General features: G+C 43.5%; 5 protein-coding genes across 5 annotated transcripts in view; 1 reads left to right on the forward strand and 4 right to left on the reverse strand.

Moving 5' to 3' along the window:
• The window catches only part of Pmar_PMAR029592 (hypothetical protein), a gene marked incomplete at both ends in the record, with an annotated part of 2,334 nt that extends 1,757 nt beyond the window's left edge, over window positions 1-577 (forward strand). The window contains 2 exons of the mRNA XM_002779131.1: window positions 11-110; window positions 454-577. Of these exons, the coding sequence (XP_002779177.1) occupies window positions 11-110; window positions 454-577 (224 nt within the window). The remainder of the gene's footprint in view (window positions 1-10; window positions 111-453) is intronic.
• Window positions 578-9,101: 8,524 nt separating this feature from the next.
• On the reverse strand, window positions 9,102-13,180 carry Pmar_PMAR029593 (conserved hypothetical protein). The gene is made up of 8 exons (XM_002779132.1): window positions 13,096-13,180; window positions 12,014-12,115; window positions 11,855-11,960; window positions 11,507-11,600; window positions 10,290-10,433; window positions 9,723-9,857; window positions 9,488-9,669; window positions 9,102-9,434 (listed from the first exon to the last, which is right to left on the reverse strand). Exons 4-8 carry the CDS (start codon window positions 11,520-11,522, stop codon window positions 9,381-9,383), a joined length of 531 nt encoding a protein of 176 aa, XP_002779178.1. The 5' UTR covers window positions 11,523-11,600; window positions 11,855-11,960; window positions 12,014-12,115; window positions 13,096-13,180; the 3' UTR covers window positions 9,102-9,380.
• Window positions 13,181-14,966: 1,786 nt separating this feature from the next.
• On the reverse strand, window positions 14,967-15,791 carry Pmar_PMAR029594 (RING finger protein, putative; the record flags this gene model as incomplete). The annotated part of the gene is made up of 1 exon (XM_002779133.1): window positions 14,967-15,791. A coding segment is annotated over one exon (405 nt), but the record flags the coding sequence as incomplete, so codon positions are not given.
• Window positions 15,792-18,098: 2,307 nt separating this feature from the next.
• Pmar_PMAR029595 (conserved hypothetical protein) lies at window positions 18,099-18,435 on the reverse strand (the record flags this gene model as incomplete). The annotated part of the gene is made up of 1 exon (XM_002779134.1): window positions 18,099-18,435. A coding segment is annotated over one exon (337 nt), but the record flags the coding sequence as incomplete, so codon positions are not given.
• A 2,306-nt stretch (window positions 18,436-20,741) lies between these two features.
• Window positions 20,742-22,174, reverse strand: Pmar_PMAR029596 (hypothetical protein; the record flags this gene model as incomplete). The annotated part of the gene is made up of 2 exons (XM_002779135.1): window positions 20,742-21,234; window positions 21,849-22,174. 2 exons carry the CDS (start codon window positions 22,172-22,174, stop codon window positions 20,742-20,744), a joined length of 819 nt encoding a protein of 272 aa, XP_002779181.1.
• Between the last annotated feature and the right edge of the window lie 120 nt (window positions 22,175-22,294).

The following is a 22,294-nucleotide window of genomic DNA, read 5'->3' on the forward strand; positions in this document are numbered from 1 at the left end:
TTGAGCTCAGAGGAAGGGGTATCGATCGATATATGGGCTCACGTTGCTGCCTTGCTTAACGTGGAAGTGGCTAATGGAGCACTGGAGGAAGTTGATAACTATAATCAATTGTAAGGGGATAGTTTGTTCATAGGGAGGCTTCATGAGTTTCGGAGGCATTTCACTCTGTTGTGGTACGGCCAGGAAATTAATGGTTTATGAGTTTATTCGTATTTGATTCATTGACGACTTTACGTATGTGCTAGTCTAGCTCAGCTGAGGCGAATTGTCGGCGGTGATCTCGCACACTTCAAAGGTTTGTAAATTCTTTGGAGTTTCACCACCCTAGTGATATGAAGAACATTAGTGAAAAACATATTTCACGACTACTGTATATCATCGCGAATATCGCGTTCTACACCGAGTTTTACGCCACTTCGCGTAAAACGGGTTGTGAAACTTGTTTGTGTTCAGATATCGTGTGAAGGAATGGTGGGAATGTGTGAACAACGATATTGCTGAAACCGGGAAGATCCTCATTCGAGTTGCCCACCCAGAGATGACACTGTTACTTGACGATCTCGTAAACAACTCGTGAAATTTTTGCTGTTTGCATCATCTTTCAGGTGACGAAAGATTTTCCTAGGTCATGATGTTTTTATCATTATGTGTAGATGTGTTTCTGATCTCTATTGGATTTGTGTACGCGAGTTTTAGTGTGGCGTGCATTCGTTTGTTGGGATTTTTTGTAATTAGCGATATCAAGTTCATCGTTTGCAGTGTTGGAGGAATATATGTTCGCCTTCCTCAACTGAGCTCGGAAGGGTTCTTGTTCATTATAGGTTTTATGTGAAGTGGCGTAATACTCTGTGGAGGACGCGATATTGACGCTATGCAGTAGTCGTGAAATCCATTTTTCACTAGTGTTTTTTTCATATCACTAGGGTGAAACTCCATTGTATATCGGCTGTTAACAATAGATATATAAATTAGTAAGTTATATAATGGAGTTTAATCCGTTTTACGTGGAGTGGCGTAAAACTTGGTGAAAAGCGCGATATTCGCGGTGATATGCTGTGGTCGTGAAATATGGTTTTTACTAGTGTTTTTCATATCACTAGGGTAAAATTCCAATATATGTCGTAGATATATTACACATTATTCTTTTATTGGAGTTTCACCAGTGAAATGAAAAACGCTAGTAAAAACACATCTCACATTTCACTCCGCGTAAAACGGGTGAAACTTCATTATTAGTAAACTATGTTAAATACCTAACACCGTTTCTGCGTAGTTACGTGAAGAATCGTTACCGAATTTTTCATCACAAATTTTTCACACTTCATCTCGAGAAAATTCCATGTTCATATTCGGAAATATTTCTCAAATCTTTTTCTTTTTTGCTTTTCCTAAATATGAGTTGGCTCAGCCATTTACTGCAGTGGTGCTGCGGACCTGATGACGAGTCGAAAGAAAAAGCTTTGGAGTTTGAAATAGATCGAGACGAGGCGGATGCTGTTGTGGCAGATGAGGTCATTAACGTCTTGAATAGTGTAGATGCAACTTTTCCCAAATTTTTTTTGCGGGAATTTTGTGGAAATTTTATCGAATTGATTGTATTTTTACGAAAATATTTTCCTCGGTAAAATCTGAGGAGAGAAAAATAACAATAAAATTATTAGTTTTGTGGAATTGGCTTTTTCTCGAATCTGAATATCTGTCGTGAAAGTAGACGTCTGCGAGTTCCGTAGTGAAATTTGCGAGATGCAATTTGGAAGGCTACGAGTTGATGGAAAAAATGGGAAAAATTCGCCCGAAATTTACCGAATTTTCTTGCAAAAAAATTACGGAGTAACGCTGTATAACGTGTTAATATCGTATTTCGATCGATGTGAAGGCGTCTAATTCTGAGGAAAAATTCTCAAGTTTTTTGTCCTCAGTTTTCCCCCTACTCCATGCAGAGTTCAAGTGAAATTCTCGAACAAGATTTGGAGAGCAATGACCGCGCGCCACGAAATTCCCTCGAGCATCAGCTACATAGCCCCTCGACTGCCGCCTCAACTGCACAACAAAAAAAGCAGCGCCTTGCTGGCAACGATTACACACTTACGAGGAGGTATGCTAGGGCCACTTGCAATCTTGCATTTCCTCAACGCCTGGGTGGAGGAGGCAACAGTAGGAAAATATGCACATGGTCAACTACACGTGTTTTGATAACAATGGGGAAATTCTTGCTGGTTTGCAAAGATATCTACCCGTTCGTGGACTGCTATAATATAGTTTTGGAAACTCCTGAGCTGAGGAAAGTAACATATATATATAATTGACATCTCAAAGTGAAACGGAATTCCTCAGGGTTTTCCATCCTGCTAAGTTATGTTTATTATCGGTCATCATTCAGGCTTGCATTAAAACTGTTAACTCTCTGAGCCGTGTTTTCATAGGTCCTCGAGATTCGCGATTTCCGAAACGGGTTTACGGAAAAGATCGCTGTCCGAGCCGGCGACGTACGTGCACGCAATTGAGAGCCAGCATAGTTAAAGTGAATTATATTAAAGATATCTTTGGGGTGCTCACGCAAGATACAAAATAGGCTAAGATTTGTACTGGTGTCGGTTGGCGAGGTCCCCGGCACGAATCCCACAACTGTTGTTTATTCTAGATGTTACTGTGTCCATAAAATTCTCTATAAATCGCTCTGTGGGTTTGAGTTGTTATCAGTCACTCAGGATTCTGCTTTTTTGCCGTGCAGTTGAGATGGAAATATTCAGCTGATGCTTGGGGGAATTTCGTGGCGCGCGGTCATTGTTCTTCGAGATTTGTTCAGTTCTGATGGTACTGAGTTCATAGAGATCTTCATCGTTATTTTATGGGTTCTGGAAAATGTTGAAATCTTCGCTGTGCGTGAAGAGGCGTATCCAAGTTGGAATTTATCATGAGGGAAGTTACCTTTGTTAGAGCACATAAGTGGCACCCGTTCATGAAAAGGGCGGAAAAATTGTTGGAAAAATACATTGGAGTTTCACCCGTGATGTGGAAAACACTAGTGAAAAACACATTTCACTTCGCGTAAAACGGGTGGAACTCCATTAAATGCTGGCAAGTGTTGATGATATCAGTAAACTAGGCGAAGAAGGTTATGAATCGATTCTTTTTCGTGCTTAGATGAGCCAGAAAAATGCATTTTTTCCCTCTGATTGTTACGGCTCGGACGACAATATTTTTACGATGTAACAGTCATGAACAAGAGCCGGTAGGGTTATGAGATGTAATTAACAAATTATGCCGTTGACATTCTATCCACTCTCTAGATTTCGCGTACTGTATGAGGTTGAGAATCATCGCTAGGTGTAATATTGTTGCCACTCTTGCCACCTTTAAGATTGTAGTATAGATGGGCAGCGTAACGTTTTTACGGTGCTCGTAACGTAAGCAGTTTACGGTTACGGAAAGGCCTTACGACTTTACGGTTGATGTTGAACTGCTTTGTTAGAATTGTGACGGAAACATTCACTGTAAAGCACTCCTCCATAGCTCAAATAGTTGTTAAACTCATTCTTCGTGGCTCGAGTTCACCGAGCCGCTGAGAGAGTAACATTTGGTTTCGCATTTACCACTCGTCTCCTTCGCAAATTTCGTCCGTTTTACTTCCGAGCTAGCCCGGAACTGCCAAGCCGGCTTCGTCTACCGATGGGCATTCACATGAAATAGATTCAGACGACTTGAAATACCAATCCTCGTTTTGTCCTCTGCATCTCCATAAGACCCGACGGGCCTGGCCCGTTACGGCGCCGTAATGTTACGGTACGGGATTTGAATCGTTACGTAAAAGCGAGCAGCCGTAACGGTCCGCAACGTAATTCTGCCAATCTGTAGACTGTAGTACCTAGCTCACCATAGGGCTGTATATGTGCTATGATAGCACTGCTATCATAAGAACATTCTGAGGCTATGGCATTATGACGCTTCTGTATTCTCTATAAGGGAAACACACCCCACATCGCAGTTCTCACTTGGCGAAAGTGGGCCAAAAGTTGGGCGAAAAGTTAATGGGTTGATGCGAAACTACGAGGAGAAGTGGGCTAAAAGTTGGGCGAAAAGTTAATGAGTTGATGCGAAACTACGAGGAGAAGTGGGCCAAAAGTTGATGTAGAATTCAGCGAAGTACTGGACGTGCTGGGATGCTGGGAGTGCTCGCATCGTCACGAATGAGTTCAGTCGCTTTTCTTGAGCACTGTCACCACTTTAGCTCAGGTGGAGCCCCTCGGAACTTCCGATTCGTAAGCATTAGCAACTTGGAAATATTTGTAGCTGCATTAATCAACATCTTTCGTGACGGCTATGCGCACTATCACCAAACACAGTGTTTGGATTTATCGCTCTATCACCCCGGGTGATAGTGGGAAACCCAAACCCCAACATCATGATTCACCCGAACTTCACAGTGACTGTAAGGTGTAGAGTTCCCGTTGGGTGGCCTACCCGATATCGCTGGTCGCGTATGCGGAACGTATGAGAGTGTTGTAAATCATGCATGACCAACGGTCGACGGTCAACTCCTCAGATGATCCGAATTCGCGATCGTAAGGAAACTTCAGCAAAGTCCAATCTTGAGGATAAACACTCGCATGTGCTGCTTGTATCAGATCGAACAGCGAGCAAGGGACCATAGAAGTACCGTCATCGACTTTCGGAGAGCTGCTTTCTAAGTTCCGATCGTTAGATCAAGACTCACAGGCTAAAGTGAGTCTACAGGAATCCGCCATGAGTACCCTAGGTCGGGGAAGAAGTACGCAGAAACTTTCTGTGAAACTTTCGGTAATCTACAGAATTGAATGCTCTCCATCAACTGTTGGTGGGGAGCATTCAATTCTGTAGATTACTTTCGGAGATACCATCGCAGCAATGACGAGTTACACGTCGGCCGAAAATTGAGTTTGTACACTCGTGCGTTGTGAGATGATACATCTTCATTCAAAATGTATCAATATTTTTGATCGAGCTCGCCGAACCTTAGTTACAGCAAATGAGGGAGGCTATTAATAGCAGACGGAAAAACGCATCTCGAGAAGTGAGCAAGACTCTCCCAATGGGCATTGCCGAATGATGTTTGCTACTTCAGGTAGCAGCATTAGTGGCCTCAATGGTGCCATACGGCGATAACGCCTCGCAATTACGGTGAGATTAATCAACTTCAGCGATGCGGACGCCAGAAAAAATTCATTCAAGTTGCTTCCTAGAGCTTAAATTCCATCTCAAGGGTTCAACAGCGTCTAGGTGAGGAACCTCAGCGTAGGAATCTTCTAGGTCAGTAAAACTGACGTGTATTCCTCGCATGATTAACGAAATTTACTCGTAGATCGAACAACTTGACGATGAATACGGTCCTTTGGGAACTTGGCTTGATGACTCAGTGATACTGAGCTGTAGTGCCCCTATTTGATATTCAGTTGCTGTTAGTTTAACTGTTCGACTCCAGCATGACTAGGTTCACTTACGGACTGGAGACTATAGTGGAAGAGCACCGAAAGAAAATAGAAGACGTTGAACGAAGAGTGAGTTGATCTTCGGATTCGAGTCCTGTCGTTATTCACTTGCATGGGGAATCTCCGCTGGTACAAAAGCCGCTGGTCAATTCCTCCTCTTACCAGTTGAACTTCCGAGGTTCAACCTCGGAAAAAAAACTGCATATCTTTTTCTCCAATTTCAGTGGATTTAAAATGACTTTAAATTGAAGCCGATAATCGGCTTCGATTTTAGGGATTGTCGAGAATCATTCTCGGATTTATTTCCCTCTACGAGAACTGATTCCTAATCTCGGGATTAGCTAGATCTTCCTAATCTCGGGATTAGCTAGATCTTCCTAATCTCGGGATCGGTTCGTCGAACAACTCGAAGAAGATTCATCCGTACGGGGTATGTCATACCCGGTATGACTACTGTGGGGGTGTTCATCGAGAATTCTGTTCAGCTGGAAGATGAAAGACTGCATCGACGTGCTCGAGAAGAGGAGCTCGAAACACTAAGAGCTACAGTGACCGCTATAGAGACAGAAAACGCCCAGCTGAAATGTCGAATTGCCAAACGGGTATGCTCTCCCCTGCTTTGGGACCCCAAGTTTGGGTGAAAACGGCCGCAGTCTCATTAGGATTCGTAGGAACCCATATACACTACCTCAGTAGTGGCAACGATCGAAGCGATGAAGAGGGATCGACTCGTCATGGACACGCAAATAATGAAGATCGTAGAGCGAGCTCATGCTTTGGAGCGCGAGAAAGAGAAGTGGTTGGTTGAGAAGGAGCAACTCGAAAAGCGGTTGAAAGAGTCCGTTGGAAAATGTGAAAGAATGGCGGAAAACCTGGGCGCGAAGGAGATTTTGCGGCTGAAAGTCGCTCATGCTGATGAGACTGTTGCGGACTACAAAATCCGGCTTATAGAAATCGAAGAGGAGAAAAAGGCGCTGTGCGAGGAGCACGAGAGCCTCCGAGAGGAATTGGTCCAACTCATGTCGAACTTTGCAATTTATTCAGCTCTAAAGGAAGACGTACGTTGTACGCACTGCGAAGAATCTATGATGCATTTCGAAGATTTGCTGGCCCTATTCTATCGACGAGAGCGTGATTTGCTGATGAGGCTTGAATCGCCAGCTCATAGCTTGGGTGTGAGCGGAAGGATTCACGATGAGCACCGGGATCTTCAGCAAGGCAACACCACTGTGGCAAGAAATACAGACGAGAACGCTATGTGCGATCAGTCTGTGCAGCACCAGTCGAGTTTTGCTTGGCAAAATCCCGCAAACGATGAGGTGTCTGGGCTGAATGAACGGGTATCAATGCTCGAAGCGGAGAATGAGGAGCTCAAGGCTGGTCGTCGATCATCAGAGAGCATAGTTGAACGACTAAAACTCGATCTAGTAGGCGCCCGAGATCTTAGCGCTGACTTGAACAACCAATTACTTGATTTTGCTCGGCCAGCATCCATCATCGAAAGCGAAAGCCCACTATCACAGGTGAGCCCTTCAGACATGTACTCGTAGTAAGGCGATATCTAGACGGCGTCTTCACCGTGCGTGAGAGAGCATGGTCGTTCGCCGACCGAGAGTGATGTACATAGTGGATTCACTCCCCTCACGCCGAGACGTTCGCGGAGACGACGGAGTAGTTGATTCGTGGAAATGTGCCTTTCGCGGCTAATTTCATTGAAGGTTCTTCCAGCGGCATTTACGGTCTCTTGGCGCGAGCTACAGGGCACACCCCTGATCGCGACTCCGCGACTAAGAAGATCCATGAGCTTCAGCGGATTGCACAAGAACTCACTATGCACGTGAGTGCATCAGCACTTCGAAGTGGAATTCACTTTCACTCTCACAGGTCGAAGAAAAGGAAGAGACAATTTTCCATTTGCGGAGATTGTTGTCCGAGCATAAAGACTTTCTGGTGTCCGAGACTTCCCCTACTTCGGCTATGCCCCCTAGTGAATGTTCTGATACTATATAGTATCTATCACGACTCATTCGATAGGTTTGAGTTTGTCAACTTGAGTCCGCTTATAGCGCTAACCGAACTACGAGTGTGATGCACTACAACACTCTTTTCCGGATTACTGGTATGGTTGAACGAAATAATCGTTGGCGGACTTTTGGTACGACGCACTACAATAAATCTCTTGGGGTTGGAATGTAGAATTAACTAATAGTACATGATGATTGTTTCAAACAACCATCATCGGCCATCCATCGACAATCATCGTTTCATTACAAACAATTTGTTTGTAATGGGAGACGACTAAGAACGGGCTCCGTGAGCACCATTCTCTCAGTGGAGGGAGACTCGGGATACGCAGAGACGCTCTCGAAAAGCGACCTGTTCTAGCGCGATAATGCTACAAAAAGATCGCCGGCAAGAATATCTTCCGTACATTTTCCAACTGCAATACCAAAGATGACCTTTCAAAAATGACCTTTGAAAGGTGACCTGCCAGAGATAATGATGGTGATTGTGACTTTCCTCACGACCAGTAAATTGATAAACCCAGTATTAGAGACCTGAACGACATAACTCTCTCGACCGTTTATGCTTTATGTAGTAGTTCACTTCAAGCATTGGAATTGCTGGGATGTTGTCAGTGTTCGCTGGCAAAAACCAGATCTTAGTTCTCACGATGGGATGGTGAGTGTTCACCAAGTACAGATCGTCGAATACGGGCACCACCACTGTGGTGGCACCACTATGATACCCTGGCCCAGAGAATTTTGCAAGTTCAGCTCTAGTACGAGTCCTGTGTATCGCGCGCTGAGTATCATAACGGAACATCATGAGATGCCTGGCTCGCTGGAAAGACATAGCATGAGATAAATAAGAGCAACATGGAACTTGCGCGACCTTTGACTCGAACTTTCGTATTTGCGTATACTACACGGATTGAGAAACAACAAATGATACCTCCTGCTTTATACGAATCTTCCCTACACCGTGCGCACGCCTAGCAGCATGCAACGTTCTGTGCCGTCGATAATCTTCGAGGCGGTCCCGTCCACTCTTTTTCAAGTAAGTTATGCAACGTCACTCTTTCGAATTTTCCCGCACCGTGTGGGCCGCACGGTTATGTCGTCGCGACAGTGCCGTGGGACCCATGCCCACGGAAATGTTGAGCGCATTCACTGCTGCTACTCGAGGTGACCGAGGCAGACGTCGAAACTTCGTTCGCGCACCAATTTACGCCCGCGCCCTAAAACCATCTTTGTTGGAATTTCGTCTTCGCCTAGTAAGTCTGTGACTATGAACTCAGCAAATATACCCTCCATTGCACATATCTGGATTGAGCTATACAACCTGAATGAATTTCGCTACGTGCTTTGTCTCCAGAAATAAAGTTATAGCTTATCCAGGTCACGGTTTCTGTTGATGTTATGTATCCTTATCATAACTCAACTCACCAACTGATTGTTCATATACCACTTACTTCAACATTCACTCCTTATTCGCAATTCTGCCTCCAATATACGCTTGGTTAGTTCAACACGTCTTGTATTACATTACTTTTCACAGGAAGTGACCTCATATTTATTATACTACAACACAGCGCCTTCTATCATTATATGACTACTAACATTCAACGGTCAAAATGATAACTTAGAGATGACACAATGGTCATCTCGAGATCAAAGGTGTTTCAACTACGAATAATTCAATATCGATACTAACAGACAAGGCCATGAAGACCCGTCTGTGCACAGAACGTGAAGATGAGAGACGATGTTTGTCCTCCGTAAACTTCACATGAATAGAAAATCGACCAGGAATGAAAAGTAGCTGCATCTTTTTATTGCAGTAAAATGCTAAATGATGAAACTACTTCGAGTAGCTGCATCATTTAATAATCATAACCGGCTGCCATCGAGATTAGTCGTCGCAAGCAATGTCACTTGCGAAAGAGCCAAACTGCGACTCACTTGGCTGAAAAAATCACCAAAATCACATCTATCAACGGAAGCTCGAATCTCTCTTACCGCCGTGTCGACACTTTCGATGTGCCTCGAACGTTTTCCTGTATATAGATTTATCGAAACTGAGATAATCTCGTCATCCGAGGAGACGTCCGATTTCTCAGCAGCAGAATTGAAACATTCGGGAATAACGGTGGGGAGGAGTGTGATATTGTCGATGATGAAATCCACTCCTGGAAACGGACCTAGGATGAGCGTCACCACGACGACAAGGAAAGAATTTTGTTCCACGACTTACCTTGCAACGTGTCATTTGGATTGACCACAACTGTGCGCCATCCAACCTGCTTGGCCGCCTCCAAATTTGCAGGGGAGTCGTCCACCAAAATGCAAGTCGATGGGTCAGTAACGTCAGCGATCTCCATAGCAATGCCTGAGAAAAACAGCAATGTCAACTTCATCAGCTTTTCGGTAGTGTCCCCTATTGTTTAATTCGATATCAATAGAAACACTTCAGCATGCACAATTCTATTCAAGCCTACTACTATCAAGCCTATGTCTAAAGTTCAGTGCCTGGTGCACTCATATCACCTCTCGGGATCTCTCACTCTCTTCCCAAGGTTCACGAGATCCGAGCGTTTGGTAGATGTGCATATTAATAAGAATATCACTTCTAGTGCATCTGCTTGAGACTGTCCAGCTAATTGGCGAAGGAAGTCAGCATACTACGTGAAGCCGCACTGATACTCTTTTCACTACTCCTATTATCATCACAGGAATAAGAGCGAGGATACTCAAGCATCGAGTCGGTATTATCGACTTGCGATTATCTCTCAAGACTTCTGTTCCCTATCGAAAGGCTTACGATAACAAGTGGCATTCCTTTTCGTCTCGAAGTTGCACATTGCAGTATCAATAACATTCGGGAGGAGATCATCGATGCCCAGATATTCGAGACATCGTGAACAGTGTTGCATTGGCCCGACTGTGAGAACCCATGTGGAGACATCTGAACAACGCGCTAGTGTGAGTACCGAAGCTAGTCACGTTAGAAAAGTAATATAAATTCTATAGTATTCGAGAGGCATAACTAAATCAGTGAAAAGTGAATACAAATTATTTCATACGGGGAACTCTATCGCCACGCGATTTCTGCAGGAAACTTTCGATTTGCTGGTAGTACTATGAATGTACATATTTTCCAACTGAATATACATAATAACCAAGTGTTACAGGATTTACTATAATGATGCTACGAGATAGTGTAATCTGTATTGTGCATCCACACACAACACTAGCAATGTTATCTTCACACTTGCACGCATACACAACCTCTCTTCTCTACTTTTCGTTGCCCTTTTTTACATTGGAATTTTTAACAGATATAGGACAGCCTCAAAAGCTATGAAATAAAATTAAGCTATTTAGCAGGTGTTTCCCAAGGTCTCGGGTGAATATCAATCCTACGCCTATCAATGGGAGGCTACGAAAGAGTAGATTGGAGAGTTCACGCAGAGTAGGAGCTGATTATACTACACTCACTAATATACTACAAATAGGGGGCTGAAATTACAGAGGGACACCTTTACGGAAGATCCTCTTTCTGTTGATGTATTAGCATGAGATTAAGCGCGTCGAAGTCGTAGATATAATTCCCCAGTAAAAGTTAGTATTATTTCGAGGCGCGATTTTAACACGTGTATGCTAAGAATTTGTGGATAAAATTTCTTATCACTTCTCATTAACTACGAAGAGTTAGGCCCTCAAACTTGGAGGCTACATCACGTGGAGTATAAGAGCATACCTCCCTGAGCCGTAAGATGGTACTCGTTGAGGTTAAAAAATATAGATATGCTAAGAATTTGTGGAAGGGCGTACTAGTATTAATTCACAAATCGCCGCCTTTCGTCAGCGAGCTTGCGCAACATTTCCCAGACAAGACGCTGCTGGACGCCAACTCTTCATACGATGAGCACAAGGGTGAGTTGGTTCACTCAATACACTGCCTTGGATTTTACTTCGACACCCAAATTGTATAAAAAAATTCCGCATTAGAACACAGATCAATTGCAACGCACTTACCAATGCGATCGATCATTTGTCTAACCGCCGTGTCCGGAGGGATGAGGTCTCGGAGCTCATTGATGGCATGCGTTTCGTTGAAGTATCGCGCAATCTGATTGCGAAAATCAGTGTGGGGGGAGGGGGGAATATGCACATGGTCAGCAACATTTGTTGGTGACCATATGAAAATTCTGGGACGTAATCTTGAAAAACTCTCATTGGTTTCTCTACATTTCTACCCGAATTCATATATAAACCTCTATAAGTAGTGAGGAAACTCCTGAACTCGGCTGAGAAAAGCAAACATATATTCCTTCAACACTGACGAAAATTCAGCGGAGCGTAAGTTCCCTGCCTGTCATTTACTTCCGCATGATCATATCTGGCGATATATCCTTCCTCAATGAGTCCCTTGATGCACGTGCCGTGTTTAGAATAGAGAGAATAGCCCTCAGAGGAGTCCAGACCGAAGCTGAATGAGTAACCGAAAGGTCGCCAGTTCGAATCCCAGTGACGGCACCTTACTTTTTCTGAATATATTTTCCTATATTTTGTGTCAGCAAACGAGCCACCTATCGCTGGTCCCTCCAATATAAAGTATCGTCGCAATCGAGAAACAATATCGGCCTGATCGGAAAACGCTGCGGCTAACAAAAACGTCGGAAAAATTGAAAATTACGGACGACTCGTACTGCTATTTTGCACTCATATGAATTTTGAAATTCCATTTCGATTCTGAAATCACATTATTCTCAGAGTTTTAAAAATGAATTCAGCAGGTTAGCCTCGGAAGGAATATATAGTTGGTTTCTTCAGCTCAGCTCAGGCGCATCGAAAATTTCTTCCTTTGATAAACATACTACTCCAATTTCAGCCTGCTCCTCGTAAAGAGAATCCAAATTAATAACGATGCGACATGGTCTCCTGCACTTCGGAGAACCCAATGACGTTTCAGCAATCCTACTCACATGCGCTGTAAAGACCGGGTTTTTCACTTTGCATTTCACGAATTTCGCGAGCTTACGCGTTTTACACTAAATGGCGATTTCCACTAGCGTCTTTTCGTCAATCAATCAATCTGCACTTTACGCGTAGTTTTTTTTTCTACGCATTCACCAGCCTGTGGGGGGAAACATTCCTTTAATGGAGAGTCTCAAGAGGTGTGGTCGTCGAAAAGATACTGTGGGGCTCGCATAGCCCTACCCACTAAAAACCCACCAGAGTCCGACGGACCCAAAATGCAAAACGCCGGATGAAGCCAGCTCCTACTAGCCATCCCTCACACAGGAGATTCGCGTACTACTCTACGCATAAAGCTGTAGTACATGTTTTTATGCATGCATCTCCAGTGAATCAACAGACCGTTTCTCGACAATTATCTCCCCGTGTAAAGAATTGTGTTACTATTGTCCCGATTGTTACATCTATTTTTGAAGCTATAGATGAATAGCGTCCTGTCCCTGAGGTGTCCTCTCCTACTCGTGAATATGTTGCGTATTGCTGAAACATATTTTTCCTCCACCATTTCCAGTTCTATCTACTGCGTTGGTTACACTCGAATTGCTAGGAAGTAGTAAAACGTTAAAACCATGAAAAACCAAACTTACTCTTGAAATTTATACTCCGACGATGACGACGACGACGAGCGACTAACCTTGCATGAAATAGGAGAGGAAAGAGTTCTCATACAGAATCAAACAAAGAATTCTATTCTAACCACTGTGTTGCAATATATGTCTACTTTCCTTAGCTGAGCTAAAGAGCTCCCTTATTATGGAAACTTACACATGTTGTGCAAAAATTTCCCAAAATTTTCTCAGAATTTCCATTTTTTGTCGTATATTTCTTATTTTCCCACACTTATTTCAACCACTCGTTCGCATATTTTTCAATCCGCATGTGTGCAGCCGATGCCATATCATCCAGAATTCATAATAACAAAACACTGACACGAAGTTTCCGAGTAAATCCCTTTAGGGGTTTTCCCTCGCGATGCAGTAGTCTTCAGCACTTGCATGAAAAATACAATTTTACTTTTAATTTTTTTTCTCGATTTTTAATACCAACATATCCTCGAATACTCCCAGTAACAGTACACATTTTCCAATATCGCATACACCCTCATCAATAAAATTGTCGAATGTTGAGCCAAATGCGGTATTCGAAAATTGAAATTTAATCAGCGTATTTTGTCATGAATTATATGTTTCACGTTTTCACCATACTCGTACTGTACGACTTCAAAATGTACCTGGGGGGACTCATTTTGAATTTTACAACGGATGGCTAGGAACACATTCTTCAATCAGCTTCCCATGTAAATGTCATCATCACATTAGCAACATTTCCCCATTGTTATCAAACCCAGGTGGACGTCATTTCCCAAAACTGGATGGGTCTCTGGTCGAACACTTCTACCAAAGACTATGCCGCGCGCAATCTAAATATTCAATTTCGTGTGGTACCCTTTACTATTTTTCATATCAATCTGAAATTCATTATCAAATTTTTTCCTTGATTCGACCGACAACGAACTCAGATCGGCGCATGACAATTTTTGGTAAATATTTGGTAAAAAAATAGTTTTTTTCCTGCCAATATTGTACAGAAAATACTACCACTCGGATTGCTTTAAAATTATCGAAACCAGATAAGAAAATTTCATCGAAAAAGAAAGAGCCACAAAAAATTCCACTTCGGACTATTTTCCCCACTGTTTTTCCGTTTCCGGAATAATTTGCCCACTTACCACGCTACGTTCGGTAATTGACTCCAATCTCTCTGGACCTTCGTCATCAACCCCTTCGGTGACACACTGGTGTCACCACTTTGGGTGCTCAGCCCAGTGCCGTTACTACTCCCACTACACGGGCCTGCGCAGTGTGAGAACATATGTACATGGTCAACTAGTACATGTGTTGATGACAATATGAAAAATTCACTAAATTTTGACAAAATTCTCACTGGGAACTAGACTTCTATTCGAATGAAAACTTCTATAATTAGTGAGGAAGCTAGTGACTCAGCTGAGGAAAGCGAACATATATTCAGCAACACTCCCTGCACAAATCAACCATAATTCCTACGAATCACCAATTTTTCTTCGTTTTCACACACATCTACTCCCAAAAGTACCCTCTTGAAATAGTGAGCGAACTCTTGAGCTCAGCTGATCTCAACCAAAATGTGAATACCGCAAAAACTACGTAAAATGATCTCCTATTTTCATTCAAATAATTGGATTTTGGGTTGACATAAAAAGCGTCGACTCTTTATCCCGATTCACTAATTGGAGTTTCATCTGTTTTACGTGAAGTGGCGTAGTACTCGGTGAAAAACGCGAAATTCGCGGTGATATGCAGTAGTCGTGAAATAGGTTTTTCACATCACGGTCGTGAAACTCCAATGTTTGCTCTTTAATACGTATATTATCCCTCGTGAATTCATAAACTAACAACAAATCTCTGGGACGTAATTGTGGAGAAACGCTCATAGGCCGATATAGTAGAATACAACAACAACTTGGTTAATCATTAATATGTTGCACGCACAACAACAACTCAGCTATTACGCCGAAGTAACCAAAACTAATGTACAGCACTACCATACAAAACGGCAACTTTCATAACTACGAGTTTCCACCAACAATGAAAAACGTGCAAATCTCAACTTGCCATAATAATACTTCTCCTGGTGATCACCCGTAGAGAGAAAGACTACTTATATAAGCTCAGCGATAAAGTTGAGGTCAACTCCAAAACCGGGGCTGCTACTAGCCCTCATGATGAGGAAGGGTTGAGCTGACTTAAATACATGATAATAGAGTAACAATGAAAACAGTAACAGCGTGCGATCATATAACACAAAAGGTCGCAGGTTCTATCCCGGCACCCGACAATTAATATTGCCATGTGCTAGAACCAACCACTTCACGACACAGCGGACAGTTATGGATGTGCCTCTCGGAACCATCATCCGAGTCCCTCTCAAAACAGTCGAGAAAGCACTTCTCATGTAAGCAGTGACCACAAGGTAATTGCCGTAATAAATCTCCTTCCTTGAATTCATCGAGGCAAATCGCGCAGCACCTCCCCTTAAATTCCTTAGTCATTGTAGTCAACTTAACAGACTTAGTATTGCGCTCAGCCCACTCCTCGAAGTCCTCTCTTGCGCGGAAGTGAGCAACGCCTTTTTTGAAGGAGTATATACATGCAATTACCATCGCAACGAGGAGAATACTTCCCAATGTGTATGCGAGAATTGCGGCCAAACTGGACATTAAAGTGATCATATAAATTAACCTGTGAGTAAGCGTTCTACACACGCGTTTACTTCGAACATTTTCATTGTTTTCCGCCAAGTTTGTCATTTCACGGTCGTGAAACTCCACTGTATACCATAAATCACAAGTTTACCACTCTCCCTGCACGAGTAGCATCCATAGAAAATAATCGAAAAGTCGAAGTGTGAAAAATTTCATGTGCTTTATTGTGTATACCATTCGTTTTATCTCTCTATGCGGAATTGGAAAATGTGGAAAACACGCGCATTTTTCCCCACGCAATTTTTTCTTGACACGAGCAGAATGGAAAAAACGCGCGTCCAAAAATACTACATTGCATGTTGAACAACTCAACGTTGAGAATTCCACCAAACCTGCACAGTGTCATCGCCTGAACCAATTCCAGATAAAGAACATGCTCTGAAGTATGCAGGGAAAAGTAAAACAAAAATAGTGCTGCATTTTTATGGTAGAGTTGGTCTGAATATTATAATATTGGAGTTTCTCCCTAGTGATATGGAAAAAATCATATTCCACGACTACTGCATATCACCGCGAATATCGCGTTTTACACCGAGTACTACGCCACTTCACGTAAAACGGGTTGTGAAACTCCAGTGTTATATAAACACATAGTCAACTGTAGTTATTACAGTACGAAAAGTTGCAAGAAAATCTCGGAAAATGCGATTCCTCCACAAATCCGAATGTAAACTCCTGAGATCAGCTGAAGAAAACTAACATACACTCCAACACTTGTACATATAAATGAGCAAAGCTGAGAAGAATAGTCGTGAATATGAAAATCCACATTGAAGTTTCACCCTAGTGATATGAAAAACACTAGTGTAAGACTCATTTCACTACTACTGCATATCACCGCGAATATCAGTTTTTCACCCAGTTTTACGCCACTTCGCGTAAAACGGGTGAAACTGCATATTTGTAATACTACAAAAATAAACGAAACTCCAATAATAGTTGCCGCGAAAAGTCTATAAAACGTCATGAAACTTCTGCCACTACATAAAGAAAGGTTAAAGATAATGATGATGATGGACAAACTTCGATAGAGAAAAATAATCGGTTACCATGCAGAAAATTAGAGTCATTCCACTTAAGCCAAGGCTCTCTGGCCTGGTATACGAAATGATACACTTTTACCACTTTTGCACGCATGCGTTAAATCTTCGCCGTGCGCAGACCGCCTCTCCTCAGTGAGGGAACTCTACTCGGCAAACCGGGCAGCTACTCTGTGAGCATTCGAAGCCGGAGCCCGAAGCATGAAGCCACGAATCCATACAGTTATCATGAAATAAATGTTTACACGATAATAATACAGCGACAAGCTGGCCTGAATGAAAATCGTCCAAACAAATAGGACATATATCGACTGCACTAGTTTCAGTAGGGGGAAAAGGGCAACGTCCATATATATTCTTATAACATACGGTTGCCTTCTTCGTATTCTTCCTGTTGCTGACCAAAATGATCATAAGCACGATAACGAGTAAACAAACACCGCAGAGACCCAAGGCCACCAGTAACCAGTAAGATGCGGGGCCCAGGAAGAGAACCGCGATAGAGGCTCCTGTGGTGAGCAAAACCACCATGCATACGGCCAGAAAGAACTTCGACGTCATCAAGGGCGACGACACGTACACGGTTAAATAACCACTACGTGAATAACAAGTTCAACCAGGGAAATAACACAAGAATGTTTTTCGTTAAGAAAAAAAATATTGGTAAAAAACCCACCTTTTAACGCACGTGTGAAGCCTCGCACTGCATTTGAATCTGAAAAAATAAGTGAAAATAATTTTTCCCCAACAGATCGAAAATCATAACCTGGCCTGTGAAAACTCCATAAGAAGAATCCATGTAACCACCAATGACACAAATTCTCAATCAACAACAAGAGACGGTAATAAGCACATACACTGTAAGGATCGGAGAAACTTCACTTCATAGAACCCCATATTGGTCACAGACAAAGCGATAATCTTCTTATCAACAAGCACGAGAGTAGTAGCAATGTTATATGAGTCATACTAACTCGATTAGTAGGAACCAGAAGGCTTGAGAGAAACGTGAAGGAAAGACAATAGTAAATCGTCACCACTCGGTGATAGCAACCGCATAGTGTCACCAAATATGCAACAGTGTCACCAAATATGCAACAGTGTCACCAAATAAGAAATGAGGACATTTGATTATTTGCGAATAAATAATCGAATAATGTGTCATACACAATGGTGGCATCAAAACCCAGTAGTGTCACCAAATACCGACTGGTGTCACTAAACACACGGTAGTGTCACCAAATACTCATGAGCTGTGCATTCCTCCTCGGATCCTTTGGGACGTCCTCCTCCTCATTTCGTGGTCCCACTTGTGTACGACACATCGGGCATTTCCTCGCACTAGGCCCACTCGCCACTTTGAAGCACTCTCGAAAACATTCTTCATGGAAACGATGACCACAGGGTAGTTCGAGAATCTTGTTTCCAGGGTCGTACTCGGCCAGACAGATAGAACAACAACCATGACTACTCTGAGCGTTTGCTTCTAAATCATCGCTAGTAACTTCATATCGATTAGTTTTCTTAGACAACCACTCCTTGAGCTCATCGTTACGATCAGGTCCTTTGTGCCACTCCAACATCAACTCATAGCGAGTAAATGCCAAAATAGAGCACGGCACTGCCACGCCTAGTATAGAAGCATATACCGCGATTAATAACCACAGCAATGCACCATGGCAAAATAAGCCCAGTATGACGCCCAATACAATGACGATGACCAACCAGGCTAGCCACAGTTTGAGAGATCCTCCTCGACTGAAACTGCGGGCCAACAGTTTGCGCCAGCCAGTGTGCCGTTCGGGTGGTGGGGGTTCTGGGTCCATGCAGAACGGTAGTAAAGACAGATCTGAATGAGCTTGCTTTCTGATACTAGTCTTGAAATCATCCACGAACCTATAATGTTCTCGGGCGGGGGAATTCATCACGAATTTTCCACGGATGGCTAGGAACACATTCTTCAATCAGTTTCCCATGTAAATCTCGTCATCACATTAGCAACATTTTCTTCGGTGTTATCAAAACCTAGGTGGGGCGTAATATGTCAAAGCTAAAAGGGTCCCTGATACTAGTGTGAGCGAATATGCACTTGGTCAACTCCATGCGTTGTCGGCAATATTGAAATTCTAAGGAAATTTTGAGGGAATTCTTGTTATTTTCTGTACACTTTTACCCAAATTTTCATAACTAGTGAGCAATTTTCCGAGCTCAGCTGCGTAATCAAATAATCCAACCCTAATAACAGACACATTTGGCAACTTATTGAAATTGATATGCGCTTCCAAACTAGTCTAAAGTTACGAGCACTACGATCACCTTCCGAATGCCGCGAATCTGAGCGGCCGTACGAACTGAAAATACAAGTGTGTAATAATAGCCGCGTAGTAAAGCAATGAGAAAACTAAGAAAATATATCATTACGATGACAATAGTGATAATAGTAGTAGTGGCGATCGTGCAAGGGGTGCCCTCACAAATTGCAGTAGATTGGGAAAAAAACTATCGGTCTTAGAAAAACAAGTTTATCACATACAGTGGTATCGTTTCATCACACACATCAAGAGTCCACCACTTGATCAGATCCGTCCCTCTCCACGACACGAAGGACCTCATGTGAGTCGACCTCATACGAACCATCAATACGTCTAGTAGGCAACATAGGGCCCAGACAAGCCCGACATAGCGGACATCGATGCTGAACCGCTTTACGCCCTCTTGGTAGGCCATGAAAGCACTCACCGAAGCACCCTATATGAAAAGCATGCTCACATGGTAAACTCCTTATTTCATCATCAACCTCATATTCACTGAGACAAATCGCACAACTAGCCTCCCATCCCAATTCCAACGCTCCCAGTCGCTTTTCCTCCGTAAACCGATACACTGTGGTGAACTCGTCGACCCAGGCAACCCATTCAGCTTCAAAACTGTCTTCAACTGCATCATTGGCGCGTTCTCTGATGCGATCGCCCTCACTTGCTTTGGCATATCCCAGTATGGCCAGCGCAGGAACGACGATGATTACAAGACTGTAGCCGGCTGTGAGGCCTAGCATCACCGCTGGTTTGTCAGAGAGAATACTCCAAATTATCAATACCGTTATGACGATACTGCACAGAGTTCCCCACCAAATCCATGCACAACGGTACCGTCGCTGGAAACCAGGGTGGTTCACCAAACCCCGGCAACATGAAGAAAATAAGGCCATCAATGAACCAAAACTACTACACCATGCTCAAGGCGGACCTACTTTGAATCTTCCCTAGGCAACCTCAAGATACCATCCAACACAACATTGAGTGCATTACGAACAGCGACACCCGCCAGAAGCGACTCCACGGTGCTATACAAATCTAGGGTAGAATCAATGCCCGGCGATCTCCAACAATAGTCTTCTTACGACCAACCGAGACAGTAGAAACACCCAACAGTGGAGACATCTGAGATACTCCACCAAATGACCTCGAAAAATCTATTTTTCCACGGCCAGAAAAGAACTCAGCCGAACCTGGCTCGTTCAAGCACCGCTAGAGCAGCTTCGGCGCAGAACTGTCGATAAGTTATGAATCACTAGCACTGGGCAACAGAATATAGAGAATTACAACACCATCGTGAATCTAACTATTACTACTATGACGTCCCAAGGGAGATTCTATTGACACTAATATACAGCATGCCAGTCTACTAACAAGTGCAACGGCTTTCTCACCGTACCACAAAATTGCAAAGGAGAAGAACAGCAGCAACAAATTGGTCCCCCCAGAGAACTACAAATCACCACGATGGAACTGGTAAACACTACGCTGGGAAGAGCTAACGGCTCACCCCTCCCCCTGGTGTTTGTTGAACATCACTGTACTACATCAGTGATCGAAAATTATCATCAACTCTAAACACTAACAGTAGTACTAGCCTCCGATACGCTGGACGTACGGTTAATAATAATATCATCAGAAATGCCACCAGTAAGGTTACGTTTGGGTAAACTAGGACCCAATTGAGTGCGGCACAGTGGGCACTGGTGGAACTCTAAGGCTGGATTGCAAGGCAGGCGATCGAAGCACGAGTCGAAGCACTGGACGTGGAATTTATGACCACATGGAAGCACTCTGACGTCATCACTAACAGCGAAGTCCTCAAGGCAAATAACACACCCACTGTTGTCGCCTTTCTCCATACAGTCCTCGATATCAGCGTCACTCAGCTTCTCAATTTTCGTCTCAGAGGAGACCCACAGGGACCACTCGTCGAAAAAGGCCTTCTCGCACTTCTCACGCCTCTTGTCTGCCGAGTGACTCTTCTCCAGCACATAGGCGACCACAACGATGAGCACTGGTGGCAAAATAGTTACAAAGCAACCGTAGCAAATGAGCACTGCTGCTCTAACCATTGCCGCCACACCAGGTCCCACCGGCCATAACACACACATCAATATGAACGTTACTATCAGCAGTAAGTAGACCCCCCATGAGAAGAGATAGCGCTTCCGGGAAAATGAGGGTTCTACGAAATGATACACTTTAGAACAGCATAACTTACGTGATTGGCTGTTTGTTGACATGATGAAAATTTAACTACGTAGAAAAAAACATCACTAAAATATCCCCCTGACACAAGACGTCACACGACGAGGCCGAAGAAACCATAAACGATACAATAGCTCTATCGGAGAGGCCACATGTGCAAACATAATAACGACAAATATACAAGGGAACGTTTTAATATAGTAAACTAACCCACTGCACGAGAGCGTCGTAGGAGAATGACAGATACAACGAGGGGACGGTAGAGTAGCGATAACACAAAGGATTCACCGAGCCCCGCAGATATCTACGAGTGGGAACCTCGATAAAACAACATGTTTGTCGCAAACAAACATCCGCGAACAGAAACGTGATTACAAGTTGATCAGTCGTAGAATCCTCACAACACAGAAATCTCATCCGATTCAGAACTGACCAGCATAGGCCCCAAATCTCGACGACACAAAGGACACTTGTGGCATCGTCCCATAGGAGGGAGGCTAGTGACAAAACAACCATCAAAGCATCGTACGTGGAACAAGTGCTTGCATGGTAGACCTCGAACTTGCTGAGCCGGGAGGAAGTCGGAGAGACAGATAGCACAGCTTCCCTCATCCACACTGGTAACGTAAGTGTTGGTCTCCAACCACTTCGACCATGCGTGACCAAACTCGCTGGGATCAGCCATACCAAGTTTCCTTCGCTGCTGCCTGCCCTTGCGACGAGCGTACCAACATATGATGATAGGTGGTAGAAGCAGTAGGGCGAAGACGTAGACGAAGGAGATGAGGAGCCTCATGCTACTCCCAGAATACGGGAAGAAGAAGATCCCCGCGGTAAACAAGAGGACAACTATTACCCAACCGACCCAAATTGGGAGATACTTCCGGGAGAAGGCAGGATGGCGAAATCGGGAGAG

Source organism: Perkinsus marinus, assembly GCF_000006405.1.
Source record: "Perkinsus marinus ATCC 50983 genomic scaffold scf_1104296947766, whole genome shotgun sequence".
Lineage (NCBI taxonomy): Eukaryota > Perkinsozoa > Perkinsida > Perkinsidae > Perkinsus > Perkinsus marinus.